The sequence below is a fragment of the Triturus cristatus genome, chromosome 10 (assembly GCF_964204655.1).
Source record: "Triturus cristatus chromosome 10, aTriCri1.1, whole genome shotgun sequence".
NCBI lineage: Eukaryota > Metazoa > Chordata > Amphibia > Caudata > Salamandridae > Triturus > Triturus cristatus.
The window spans coordinates 19,639,850-19,653,920 of record NC_140593.1 but is presented as its reverse complement, the minus strand read 5'-3'; the positions used below and the strand labels follow the sequence as shown (position 1 = coordinate 19,653,920).

General features: G+C 46.3%; 1 protein-coding gene across 1 annotated transcript in view; it reads left to right on the top strand.

The window, feature by feature from the left end:
- The window catches only part of LOC146788734 (vomeronasal type-2 receptor 26-like), a 217,684-nt gene extending 204,477 nt beyond the window's left edge, over nucleotides 1-13,207 (top strand). The window contains exon 5 of the mRNA XM_085629930.1: nucleotides 12,291-13,207. Coding sequence (XP_085486056.1) covers nucleotides 12,291-13,207 — 917 coding nt within the window. The remainder of the gene's footprint in view (nucleotides 1-12,290) is intronic.
- The last annotated feature ends 864 nt before the right edge of the window (nucleotides 13,208-14,071 follow it).

The window sequence follows — 14,071 nt, the reverse complement described above, 5'->3', positions numbered from 1 at the left end:
AGAATAGTACTACTCACAACATATAAAATACTACTCACCTCCCTCCACGCAGAGGTCTACGACTCTGCCTGTCCTATTGGTTTAAATGCAGAGAACTCCATCTCAGTGAATGAGACCTTCATACACATATGGCCACATTTGTGTTGTAAATGTGGGGCAGGGAAAGGGAGGAGTTACTGGAAAATGGGGAATACTGAATATAAAATGGGAGGGGTCTAGAGAAGATTAAGGAGGAGCAAGGGAGGCTCAAGGAGGGGTTTAGGTAGGGACAAATGTTCAACCACAAAAGATTAAGGCTGTTGCACTGCACAAATTCTACTTCAGAAGTTACCATTTGTGTCAAATGATTGGTATGTACGTGGAGGTCATTTAGCACTGCTGTCTGCCCCACAGAGATCTGCCTCAGGATATCAATGTCCTCCACACTCAGGGTAGAGATGGTAGTGGTGGTGGTAGACTCTGATGTAGAGGAATCATTTCCTGTCTCCTCCACCACCCCAAGGGAGTCATCACTGGAGCTGGAGTATTCTACAGATACTGCAGATGTTGCCTTGGACCTGCCCTCAGTGTGGCTTCCCTCACTCTCCATGCAACGGGGTCCCTCCTACTCTGAATCAGCACTGGACCCAGAATGCCAAACTGCTCCCCCTTCATCCGTGGCACTGCCTCCTCCACTTGCCGGTGCTGATGCTCTGAACAAGAATGAAAAAGAATCACATAAGTCATCTGTATGTACTGGGCACATAGATAACATCACAAATCTTCACAGATCAAACATATATATAATTTTGACTAGTACGATTACCTTTTGATACATTTATATACATGGCACTTGTCAGTCTGCCAGGTACCCATTGCTTCCTCACACATGATGTTATCTGCAACATTGCGTGCATCAACATCAAATGCCAAAACCACAATTTCAATTACTTCACTATGTAGCAGGTGATGTATCGTCTTTTGCACCTGACGGTCTTATGTCCTAACATACCTGTCTCATCTCCTGCAAGGTAGTATAGAGCTCACAAAGGGAATAGGATTCTCAGAATTGGATTGAGACATAGTATCCATTCTGCAAGCCCTAGTCATCAAATTGGGAGACATTGGCTCTAAAGTCAGAGGTCAAAAGACTTGCTTGTCCAACTCTAAGGTTGCGTACTCATTGCATGATTCATGTCACACAGATAACAGTGATTGTGCTCATTTGTCATGTAACTCAGGATCTCTACTGCCAGGTCACACATCTGACTCTTATTGTGGACAAACCAAGGTAGAAGGCATAGCTAGGGTGAGAGGCATGTGGCACACTGTCCTGGGTCGTCTATGCACAGTGTCATGAATATGAATCGGAATGTTGTACACCGTGCTCACCATTTTCAGATTTGAACAATGGTCAACACACTTCCAAGTCTAATAACCGCATCTTCACAAGGCTTCTGGTTCATGCTAATGGCCTGTCTAGGTGCATTGTCTGTACAGACCATTGGCACCGAACATCTATTCTTCATGAGTCCAGTCAACACTGTGTACCAATCCTCTCTGGACTGCAGAAGTCCCGCGTTTGTGTGGGCCAAGTCAGAATGTCCCTCACTTCTATTAGACATATTGCACACTTACATTGCTCTTATTTTCCATCTCATTTTGTTAACTTACTTCAAAATGGTGCATATTTTACACCTCTCAGGCTGACAGTGATGTATCATGCACATGGTTAACGAAGCCCGATGTATGAATAGTCAAGAGCATTTGCACACAAGTCAACTGTTGTATATGTTTCTAACATCATACCTTACAATGCCAGCCATCTTACCACCAGTGACCACCTGTGTTTGACAATAAATGGCATGTGTTGTCACAGTTATTGAGCCAGGCACATGGACTCACTCTTTTGGAGTGAATGGAATATTCCACACAATCATGTGTTAGCCTAGTGTGACAGGTGACTAGAGTTAGCAAACCTGTAATTAGCCATGGGATACATTTCACTACATTGAGCAGCACGACTGGGACCTAACATTGACACACCGACCAAGCACATCTCACCAAGGCCTCAACATAGAGTTCACCTTCTGCTGGAATGTATATCATGGGCTTTTCATACTTGAGTTCTCCAATAGCAACATACTCACAGATTTGCCGAAACCACACTGAGAACAGGTTCACACATCAGTCAATGTGCAGACACATGTCATGCAATTGCATCACTCCAGAAGGTTATGTCCATGCACATGTTTTTGTAATTTGTGGTGATCACGTGAGCATGGCACCACTGTCACTACCCTGAACATAACTTACACACATGTCCCTGACGAAAGGGGCAAAACCGGGCATCTAATCATCCTTGCACATATGCATCTTTTTAAAACTGAGCAGTGGGTTTGGCTGACTTCCGTTCTGTAAAAGGGACAGCAGGCTACGATACTACAACATGAATGTTTGAAGAAAGCTGTGTGACAAGGCACATACTCACCCCCCTTCTTGCTGCTGTGTGACTTTCAACTGCCCATTCAGGTCAGGGAAGACCACTGCAAGGATGCGGAGCATGTGCAGGTCAGGGTTCAGCACCCGCCCCTCTTGCCTGGATGTGACAGGCCCAGCTGGACTTCCACCATCTACTTGATCCAGCCCTGAAGGTCCTGCCACCTCTTGAGCCAACCCCACTGAGCACATCTTCCGGGTGATGGTCCTCCACAGCTGACCTTCTCATGGGAGATGACCTGTAAGGATGACATGGTGACAGACGCTTAGTTCACATGCAACATGTCAGATATTTGTACACATAGGTCATGGTGAGATTTGCAACTATGTCTAAGGGGTAGGCAAGTGGCATTATGTGCAGTTGTCCTGTGTTCAATGATGACTCCATCCCATGAGAACAGTGATAAGATGTTTACCCCAGTACACACACTTCTACAGCAGTGTACCTGACCAGAAGAGTTATCTACACATGATTAAACTAACAAGATTCCCAATGCTAGAAGTGCATGGTTATTGCACATGTCAAAGGAAATGCAGTGTGATCATCCCTCACCTGCTCCTCTGGTTTGCCACACAGCTGGCTGTACAGTGGCAGGAGGGTGTCCAGCAGGATCTGGTTCTTCTCCTCTGTGAAAGCTGGGGCCCTGCTAACTGTATGGGCCGTAGTATCTCCCAGAGGATGTGGACACAGCAGCAGAGAGACGGTGAGGTGCTGAAATGATGCAGGTAGTGTAGGCAAGTGACGTTTCTAGGGAACAGACAGACTTATATCTAAACAGCAGAGGCACTCTTAATTCTATGCGGCCAAGACGATAGATTTGCGTTGGTCACATTTTACAAATCGGTTCAATGCATTACATTTCTTGCAGATGACACGCCTACCGCTACATTAAAAAATTCATCATAGGACCACAATTGACTTAGATACGTTGGTGATGGGAGGTTACTGAGTTTGTTTCCACTCGATGAGGCCCCGAACTAAAATGCACGTCTGTCACCATAACAAAATGCAGCCAATGGCTATGTCCGTATCAGTTAGGATGCAGCTACTGCATGCTTTGAATATTTACCCCCGTCTGTCACCATAACAACTTGCAGCCAATGGCTGTTCCGAATCGGTTAGGAAGCAGCTACTGCATGCTTTGAATACTCACCCGCGTCTGTCACCATAACAACTAGCAGCCAATGGCTGTTCCGAATCAGTTAGGATGCAGCTACTGTATCCTTTGAATACTCACCCGCGTCTGTCACCATTACAACTTGCAGCCAATGGCTCTGTCCGAATCGGTTAGGATGCGGATACCACGTTCTTTGAATACTCACCGCATCTGTCACCATAAAAACTTGCAGCCTATGGCTCTGTCTGAATTGGTTGGAAGGAGCTACAGCATCTTTTAAAAAATCGGTCGGCAGGGCAGACACTTCTGTAATTGATGTTCTGAGTCTTTCAACAGGCATACTATTTGTTGCTCGACTCACAAGATCTGCCTTTCTTCATGTCCGCATTCACCATGACTCGTTCTGTTTCTGACCAGGAGTCGCAGCTGGGCCTCCCCATCTTCTCCACCGTGATTACTGTCTCCTCCACACTTGATCAGTAGATCGTTTGCCTCAATCCAGAAGTGGGTAGCCCCCACTCCAACCCCTCCTAGACGTTACCTGCCACGTAGAAGAAGTGTGACTCTCCTCCTGTGCATACCTGCAGTTTCACTGGGAAAAACAAAGCAATTTAAGGTTCAGTGTGTGGAGGTGTTGCTTATTCTGTGGAAAATCTCTCTTTGTTTTTGGACGGCATTGGTGTACTCAGGATAAATATTCACTTCGGCATTGTCTATTTGCCGGGTTCTGTGTGTCCACGGCACCAACAGGATATAGTCTTGGTCATGGAAGTTGAGCATCCCTGCCACTAATAGTCGAGGTGGTATGTGCTTGTTCATTTGTGAAAATGTTGGATGCTCTGCCCTCAAGCACCTCCCTGAGGAGCCAGTCCTCCAGGAACAGAGCCATATGTGGCTCCTCCTTCAACTCCTGGACTCCTACTATTTTCACATTGTTACCCCTTGAACGTCCTTCTGTATCTTTGACCTTTTCCTGAAGTTGGGTGACGGTTTATTGAATGGGCTGGATTGCCAGTTTCTTGTGGTCCTTCCACAGGAGACAAATATCCAAGGCTACTGCATCTATCTTGTTTTCTAGGGCTAGTTTTGTGTCAATTATTACAACCAGGATATTGGCTGTATGATTCTCCAATCCATTCTACGGTGGACTCCATTCATCCTTGTCATATGGGAGTCTCAGAGGAACTGACATGGGACCCATTTTGGTGGCTTGAAGTGGACCATCCTTGCTAGATCCGGTGGGGGCCTTGGGCTGTCCACCGCTGTCGGTAGGTTGTAATGGTTGGTCTGTTGTCATCCGTCTTCAGGACCTCCATATAAAGGAGAAGTGTGACCCTCCCCCCACCACAGCCTCCCATCTCAACCCCCCATTGGGCGCAACCATGCAGCTGCAATCTGTACAGTGCAAGCCCCAGCAGAATGTCAACCCATACATCCCTCCACAGGCACAAGCCTACCTCTGGGCTTCCAGGCACATTGCTGCATTGGCCTCAACTCCAGCTCTCTGGATCTCCAGTGGCTCTACTCTTCTGGTTCTCAACTCCTGCACTCAGCCATGAGGGATAAGTGTCCTGCAGGGGTCTGCACCATCTCCCACCAGGTCATCTAGTACCCTTGTACAGAAACCCCCCGATCGGACTTCTTCACAGTGCCCGGGTTGCCTCCTTATGGGCCTATCAGGAGGGGTCATTTCACAGTCACTCCCATTATGGGGGCTCCCCTGACTTCCCCGAGTCAAATGGTCCCCAGCTGGCACCTTCTATGGTTTCAGAAGGTCAGCGTTGAATCCAGGGACCCACAGGCCCTTAAGACTCCTGGTGCTGTTCTGCTCAGTCATAGCACCAAATTTCAGGGTTGCCTCTGGCCTCCACTGTCCCGCTAAACTAATCAGGGTCCTCTAAGCGGTGTGGACACCCATCTGGGCCCTCACACCTTATACACTGGCCACCACCTGTAGCCTCAGTGTCTCTCCCTGCTTCCCAGGCCACGTATTTGCCAGGTGAATTAGGGACCGAGGCCTCCCCACCATCTCACATGCTGATGGGCTGGGGGCCCTCTCAGTATCAATTTCTCGGCACCCCTTTACTGTTTCTCCCATGGAGCTGTGCACACCTCAATATATTGGGGCCACAAATACCTCAATATGGCCTCGAACTGGGTCAATGCGTCTAGTGTCTGGCCAGGCCTACTCATCGCCTGTTCCATCAACATATCTCCCTGGGTAGCAGCAGTTGTTTGTGTGACAGGCGGTCTGGGACTCTACACTTCCTGCTGAAGCTCCTGGATGAGGGCAATGGCCCCCTCCCTCACAATGTCCAAATTGCGGCCTCCGCATTCTCACCTGCAAGCTGCGATCAGTGGGGTCTTCCAGACCGTCTCTGGCTCCACCCAGGCCTCCCTCACCTGGCAGCCACTGGAATTTACAGGCAGACAATATCAGATCCTGCTTGCACCCATTTCAGCGGCCTCCTTGACTTTGTTCACAGTTGATCTCTCCACTCTAAGGGCATATTGAGGATGGGGTCCGGTATATTTAGGATGTTGGGCCAGGCTGTTACTGGAGCTCCTCAAAATGCATTCATCCTGGCCGCCATCTTGGCCACGTCCCCATGTGCACTGTTTTGTCACCTTTAGGGCAGTAGTGACCTTAGTTAGACAGGTATTTTGTGAATAACAATGGTCTTATTCGTTTGTTGGTGGTTGTTTGTATTAGCATGTCCATTCATAAACTCCTCCTTAAACCATCCTAAACCCCTCCTTGCTCCTCCCTAAACTACTCCCACTTACCTGAAGCTATTCCCTATTTTTGCACCCTGACCGAGTCTCTTTTACATTAATTACTAAGTAGGAAACACATGTGCAGAGATATCACCATAGAAAATGTGGGAATCATTCAATCAATCAGGGGTTTGTTAAGCACAGCTACTCACCCGAAAGGGTCTCAAGGAGCTAAGGAGTGTGGTGCACGCAGCTCCTGGGTGCTCACTGTGTTTAGTTGAAGGCCAGTTCCTGAGTTCCTCCAGGGTTTGTGCAGCTGCCGGACGCTCATGGTGATTCGTCGAAGAGCCAGGACTTGAGGTCCTTGAGGAAATTAGAGAGAGTTGGTGTCTGGCAGAGGTGGAGAGGGAGGGTGTTCCAAGCCTTGGCAGTTTGGAAGGAGAAGGAGCGGCCTCCTGTTCTGGTCTTTTTGATGTGCTGCACCATCGCAAGGGAGAGCTGGGCTGATCTGAGGGATCTTTGGGGTGCGTGAAACGAGAGACGGTGGTTCATGTAGGTGGGCCGGTGTTGTGGAGGGCTATGTGGGCATGGGTGAGGAGCTTTAAAGTGATTCTCTTCTCGTTGGGGAGCCAGTATTGTGCCAGCAGGTGTTGGGTGATGTTGCAGTGGCACAATAAGTTCAGTACTAATCTGGTGGAGGCATTCTGGACGTTCTGCAGTCTGCAGATGAGGTTCTTGTTGATCCGGATTGTTGGTATCCGGTCGCGCTATCCCGCGAGAGTTTGCGATCACGAACACGTCATTGCGATCGCGAACAGGAAATAAGCATCGCGAGCAAGATGGTCGTGCCCGTTAGCGACCGCATGGGCAAGTTGGAGATATATTTCCCCGCGAGCATGGAAAAACACATCGCGAACGGTCGGGAAAAACATTCTTCGCGAAAGTTTCGCATGCTTGCGGAGATTTTCTGCAATATCGCGATATTTTGCGAAAGTCAATTTCGCAAATTCCGCCCACCCTTACTTTCTCGGCATGAGGGTTGGAGGATTTCTTGAGGAGGCAATGGTTTTGGTGCCGTCAGTCATCTATTTGTGTAGGGTACGGGCGGCGGTGGTCGGGTCATCGTCTGAGGTGGTGGAAGTGGAGCTGCTGAGGGCAGCGGCAATCTGGTCATTGGAGATTTTGTTCCAATTCCTGCCTTGGAGCTGGGGTGAGCATCTGCAGGAGATGTTTGATTTTAAGGTGAAGTGGACGCAGCAGTGGTCCATCCATGGGAGTTCGGAGATGTGGCTGATGGAGATGGAGTTTCCTGCAGTAAATATGGGGTCAAGTGTGTGTTCTGCGGGGTACATTGGTCCTGGTACAATCTGGTACATTGGTCCTGGTACGATCTGATTGAGTCCAATGATGTGGATGTTTTCCAGAAGGAAGGTGGAGTTGGGGTCTTGGCAGTTGTCAAGTTGGTACTTAAGGTCTCCCAGCAAAGTGTATTCGGCGGAGGTGATGGCATGCGTGGTGATGATGTCGGTGATGGAGTCAGAGAAAGGTGTACAGGAGCTCTGTAGATGAGGATGCCTCAGAGGGTGGTGGTCAGGTTGACCTGTATCTTGAAGTGGAGGTGTTCCATTAGGGCTATGTGCCCGTAGGTGCAGGTGCTCAGGCAGAAGTTTGCCTTGTGGGCGATGTTGCCTCTGGGGCGGTTTGGGCGGTCCTTCTGGGTGATTTTGTATCCTTTGGGGATGGTGATTACAATGTCTGATCCTGAGATGGCGCTTGCCAGATTTCGGTAAGAAAAGTGATGTCAGGAATAGTGCTGCATTGAGGTCCCAGATTTCCGTGGCGTGTCTGTGGATGGAGCAGACGTTGAGGAGGATGCATTGCATGGTTTGGTCTCAGTAGAGTTGTTGCTGGTAGGTCGAGGTGGGTCCTGGGTCTTGGCGAAGTTGAAGGAGTGGCAGCAGTTGAAAGGGGTGTGGGTGTCGAGAGGTGAGGAGAGCTTGCAGTTGGAGGGAGAGATTTTGATCCATTGGTTTTTGAACTGCAATATTTAGTAAGTAAGAAGTACTACAGTAGCACTACTTTACGTACTACTAAGTGCAGTTTGCGAATGAGACCCCTTGTGTGCCCTTCTGTGAATGTAAAAAAGGAGCATCATGCTTGAAGAAGGCAGAGGAGGGAGAGTTCATCCTGCCCCCATTCATTGTCCCCAAAGTGTTCAGGGTGGTACCCCTTTTATACCTCATGCTCTCTGGGCACAGACATAATTTTCTGCAGTACAGTACAATACCTTACACACTCAGGGCTCAGACCTCAAATTCCGTCCTGATTTTCTGCATAACAGTGCCGTGCACACTCAGGGCTCATACCTTATTTTCTGCAGCACAGTGCGGTACCTTGAACACTCAGGGCTCAGACCTCATTTTCATATGCAGAGTAAAAGCCTAGGGGGCCTATTTACAATCTCCTCGAACTGCCGGTACATCTCTTTTGACCATATTAAAAGTGACGCACCAGCTAAAAAAGCATATGGAGCATACATTAGGAGAATCATATTTGTTTAACTTGTGCAGCAGAAGATACGTCCTGTGCAAGATGCACATGTTTGTACAGATGAGTCACTATGTGAACTGTTGCATACTATTCACTGATGCAATCACAGAGGTCAAGGCATGGGCATGTCAAGGGCACGGATGCTGCAACCAGGTGTATCCCATGTCATGTAATAGGACATCAGATTCAATCTCACTTTTCACATTATCATTCATACAATATCTGTGGCTAACTGGGGGACGCACACTGAACCCCAAAGTGCTTTGTACTCCTGTATATTAATCTCAGCTGAGGTTTTGACCTCTGACCTTTTGTCAGGTAGTTCAGTATCAAACTATGGCATTTGTAAAGTGCGATTGTGTTAGGCCATCTGAAGCAGGTTTCCGGATTAGACAGAGGTGTCATGTGGCTCATATCAGGTTATAGTAGGGCATCCAGACCAGTGTGTTCATCCTAGGATTTTGTTAATGCAATTAACAAATGCACGAATCAGAATAGAGACCTAGAATGGACCTAGATGAGCGATTAACATCCCACATAAAATAACGCGGGATCACAGATTACATATGGATCTGTTTCTCTGTACCTTTGCAAGTCGCATATTTTTTAGACCTGGGCAGTTTTCTGCACTCCACACTCCGCGGAGCTCGCAGAGTGCAGAAAACACCACTCTGCATAGTGCAGCAGAGTTTTTTCCCTGCTCGCTCTCGCAAACGCCAACGGTAAGTTCACGAGCGCGAGCTGAAGTTCCGGTAGAATTTCTACCCGAACGGCAGAAAAACCAGCGCGAACAGCAGTTCGCACTGTACTCCGCCACTTGCAAAACTTTGCTCAGTTTTTTTGTCACTTTGCAGAGTTCTGCATATCAAAACTCTGTGAACGACGCCTAGGCCTGAGAAAACACTCTCAACAGCAATTAAGAGCAAATGTTAAAATAAATCACCTAGGAACATAGTTTTCAATGTTTCAAAAATATTCAATTAAACTATTGCCCTGTTTAAATTAATCCTAATCATTATTTCAAATATCTTTTCTGGGTGCATTTTCCCATTAACACAGCCAAAGTATTTTGTTGCTTTGGTATGTATTAACGTGATAATAACACATTTTCATATGCACTTTGTCAAGGGATTCCATTAAGAATCACGGGTGCACTGGAGTGGTTACAAAAATGATCAAAAGCGGAAACTGAGATGCATGATAGCAAATGCAAAAGCTTTTTAATGTTTGGGCAAATTAGCGAGTCTGCTGAAAGGGAACTTCAGCTGAATTGCTCTGGTCAAGAGGATTTGACATTCTCAGAGGTTGATGCCTTTTAAGGTGAGTCCCCTTTATAATCTTCGAAAAATAGGTCTGGCATTTTCAGTAATTGATTTACCATGAAACCAGAGGTCTAGTGGAAAGTTGGGAAAAAATGGATTTTGTAATGGATCAAAGGCTGGAGTTAGAGGAAAAGGACAGAACCTTAAAAAATGCTATTGGCATTGCTCAGAACAAGCGTAAATTCTCCATTTTATGTATTGAAATGCTATTGAAGCTGCAAGTTATCAGCTCTATGCCATCAATATTCATTTTACAGAGTTAGCAAATGCCACAAGGAGTGTGAAAGGCGATGTCAAGATCAGTAGTGTCAGGGTAAATTGTGAATCTTGAATATTAAGAATGTCAAAAAAGGCACCAGCGCTTGCCAGAAACCACCCTTGTTTACAGCGCTCAACTACAAGCACAGCCCCTGTGACTGATTGAAAGGGAGATGGAAGAGAGAGAAGAGAGAGTGGGGTGGAGGAATGGTGGGAAAAAGACAGGACAATAAAAGTAAAACCAGCTCAGTGATCGTGAAAGGGCGCCACACTAATATAAAGACCTCGTACTGCAGTTCTCTGCAAAGAGTAAAGACCAGAGGCATTCCACGTCCTTGGGAGCTGTGAGGAGCAGGCACAGACTGTGCTCTACCGTGAGGCAGGCCAGGCTTCAGCCTGCTAACTGATTGGGAGGGGGAGGGAGAGCAGAGAAAGGCAGAAGGAGGAGCTGGAAAATACACAAAAAGAAGGTGAAACCAGCACAGGGCTCACAAATATTAAACACGCACCGGAGCAGGTGCCACGGTGGGGAAGGCAGCAGTAAAAAAGGCAGCAGTAACACAACAGTGGCATTAAGAGGCAGTGGGAAAAACAATTTTATAGTTAAATGTAAGCAGCTAGGGCACTGAAGCTAAACACAGACGAACAGTAACAGAGCAGGAATTCAAGAAAAAATAGTCCCCCCAAAAAACAGATAAAGAACCATTCTCTATAGGAGGAGCAGAAGAGAAAAAAAGAGGGACAAAGAGGCAGGAATGACCACTAGCAAGCAAGTATTTTTAAAGGACATTGATAAAGACAAATAAAAAGCAATGGCAAGAAAGGGGATGGACTTGAAGCCCACAGCCTTTTTACAGCAGGTCTTGAAGAGACAGCACATGCGCTGTCTAGCTAGACCTAAATATGAATAACACAATTTAATGAAATGACAATGTTGCTAAGGTTTAGAAAGAGCACATTCTGGTAAAAAATCTAAAGAGGGCATGTGTGCATTTCTTCAGTGTCCAAACAATATAGTTTTGTTCTTTTCTGTATGATGTTGTTTATTTATAGTTGTAAATGGTTATAGATGAAGCCTTACCTAGAGCAAAAGAGAGCTTGCGTTGAGGTATTGGGGTTTTAGAAGAGGTAGAGGAGAACTGTCAAGATTGTTTATATACTACAGGGGAGGGGCTTGATATTTATGAGGCTTATATAAGATCAGGAGATTAGATTGAAAAACAGTAATAGTCACATAATGTAGCAGAAGGGGCAGCATTTTCAACCGAGCAGCACCAGTGCAAATATAATATGGAGACTTTTTTCAAGCAGGGCCAGACCTTGACATCCATGGTCCCTTCTTTAAAAGACAGATGTAAACTTCTATTACATACATTAAAATCTGAGTATTCAATTATTTATTTGGGGCAACACACAGTGAAAAGGAAACACTCTCTGTTTCCAAAGTGCATGCCCACATTACAGATTCATATATGCTCTTATACAGAGAGAGGATGAGTGTATGCACACCCTACACAAAGTAATTAACAAATATTCTAGGTTTGTAAGGGATTTAGTAAGACACCCGAGGGTTGGAGGGCCACCACCGTAATCCGCCAGTTGTAATTACGCTCTTAAAATACCCTGTGTTTGTCATCCTGGTAGTCTTTATAAATCTCCTTGCTCAATGTGTTTTTATGACTGAGTTGGAAGGCCCAGTCTGCATGTTCCACTGTGAACACACCCACACACTGGTACACCATTAGCCATAGGGTAGGTCACACTAACTATATTGTGTCACTTTCCATTCAACCATGTATATTTAAAAGTATCTTTTTTAATTCTGAGCAATGTTCTTTTCAAGCAGATTTGGCAAACTGCATAACGTGCCCTGAAGACCAGTGGTCCAATCAGAAGAGAGATTCCTGCATTCCACGGGTGGTAGAGTTCCTGGCCTATGAGGATCAGCTGGGAGTTGCCTTAACCTCCGTTACAAGTTTCTTCTCCCTCCTCACTGCTGGAGTGCTGGGAGTCTTTATTAAATACAGGAACACACCTCTGGTTAAAGCCAATAACAGGGATCTCAGCTACATCCTCCTCATCTCCCTCCTGCTGTCTTTCCTCTGCTGTTTTTTGTTTATTGGACACCCTTCAAAGACTTCCTGTCTCCTCCGGCAAACTGCCTTTGGGATCATTTTCACTATAGCTGTTTCTTCAGTTTTAGCTAAAACTATCACAGTTATTATTGCCTTCAATGCTACAAAGCCGGGCAGCAAGTTGAGGAAGTGGATGGGTCCCCAAGTGTCCACCTTTCTGCTGGTTCTTTGCTCATTGGGGGAGGTGGTGATCTGCACTGTGTGGCTCATCAACAAACCCCCACACCCAGACATGGACACCAGGTCAGAGACTGGTAAGATACTCTTGCAATGCAACGAGGGCTCTGTTGCGGCTTTCTTTGTTGTGGTTGCTTATATGGGGTTCTTGGCTCTTCTGAGTTTTGTTGTTGCGACCAGAGCAAGAAAGTTACCGGCCACTTTCAACGAGGCCCAGTTTATCACCTTCAGCATGCTGGTGTTCTGCAGTGTCTGGATCTCCTTCATCCCAGCGTACCTGAGCACCAAGGGCAGGTACATGGTGGCCGTGGAGATCTTTGCCATCCTGGCTTCCAGTGCTGGACTGCTGGGCTGTATCTTCATCCCCAAAGTCTACATCATCCTCCTTAGGCCTGAGCTCAACACCAAGGAATATCTAATGGGAAAGCAAGTGACCACCGAAGACTTGTAACAGTTTAGCGTGAACTGCACCTGAGACATATGTGAGGTTCAATGTGATAGAACTCAATTCAAAACTCATTTGGAAAGGTGACTTTGGTAGAGTTGCCAAGTTCTGATATTCAAAATATTAAAATACTTTTATATTATAGAACTGAATAAACAATGTAGAAGGACCGTGGAGTGGACTCAATCAATCAGTTTTACAATAGACCATATGAACATAGCGGTGGCTCAAATCCCTGAGGATCCAGTGAGCCTGCCCTTCAAGCCATGCTGTTTATCTATGTTGCGTAAACTACTTTCAAAATGTGACCTCTGTCGCAGTGAAGGTCGCCGCACTCCTGGTAGCCAAGATATTCAGTTAAACTTAATTTTGATATATAATAGCCATAAAAGTTCACATAAAACCCATAGAAAAAGGACAAGAGAACAATCAATACATATCCACGCATGGTCAAATTCAAGCTGTTGTCTACATACAAACACATGGATTAAATAACACTCCTGTTGGTCAGCAAAGACCTCCTGAGTGGGCCTGCCAGGCTCACCAAGAGGAGCTAAGAAATCTTAGAGGTTGTAAAAAATGAAAAATAAAAAACGTTAGAAACAGACAGTATATAACGTAGATAAATATAGTATAAAAAATACAATCTGTTTAAATCACTAAATAAAATCATTAAAAATACAGGGGCAGATTTATGTTGCACTTGTGCCACTTTTGCGCCGCCGTTGCTTCACTTTTGTGACGCAGCAGCGGCGCAAATCCTGCGCCATGGTGCGGGGTATTTACAACATGACGCATCTGGGAGATGCGTCACGTTGTAAAGCCCTGCGCCACATGTAGGCGTTCCAGGGCAGGTGGGGGCGTTCCGGC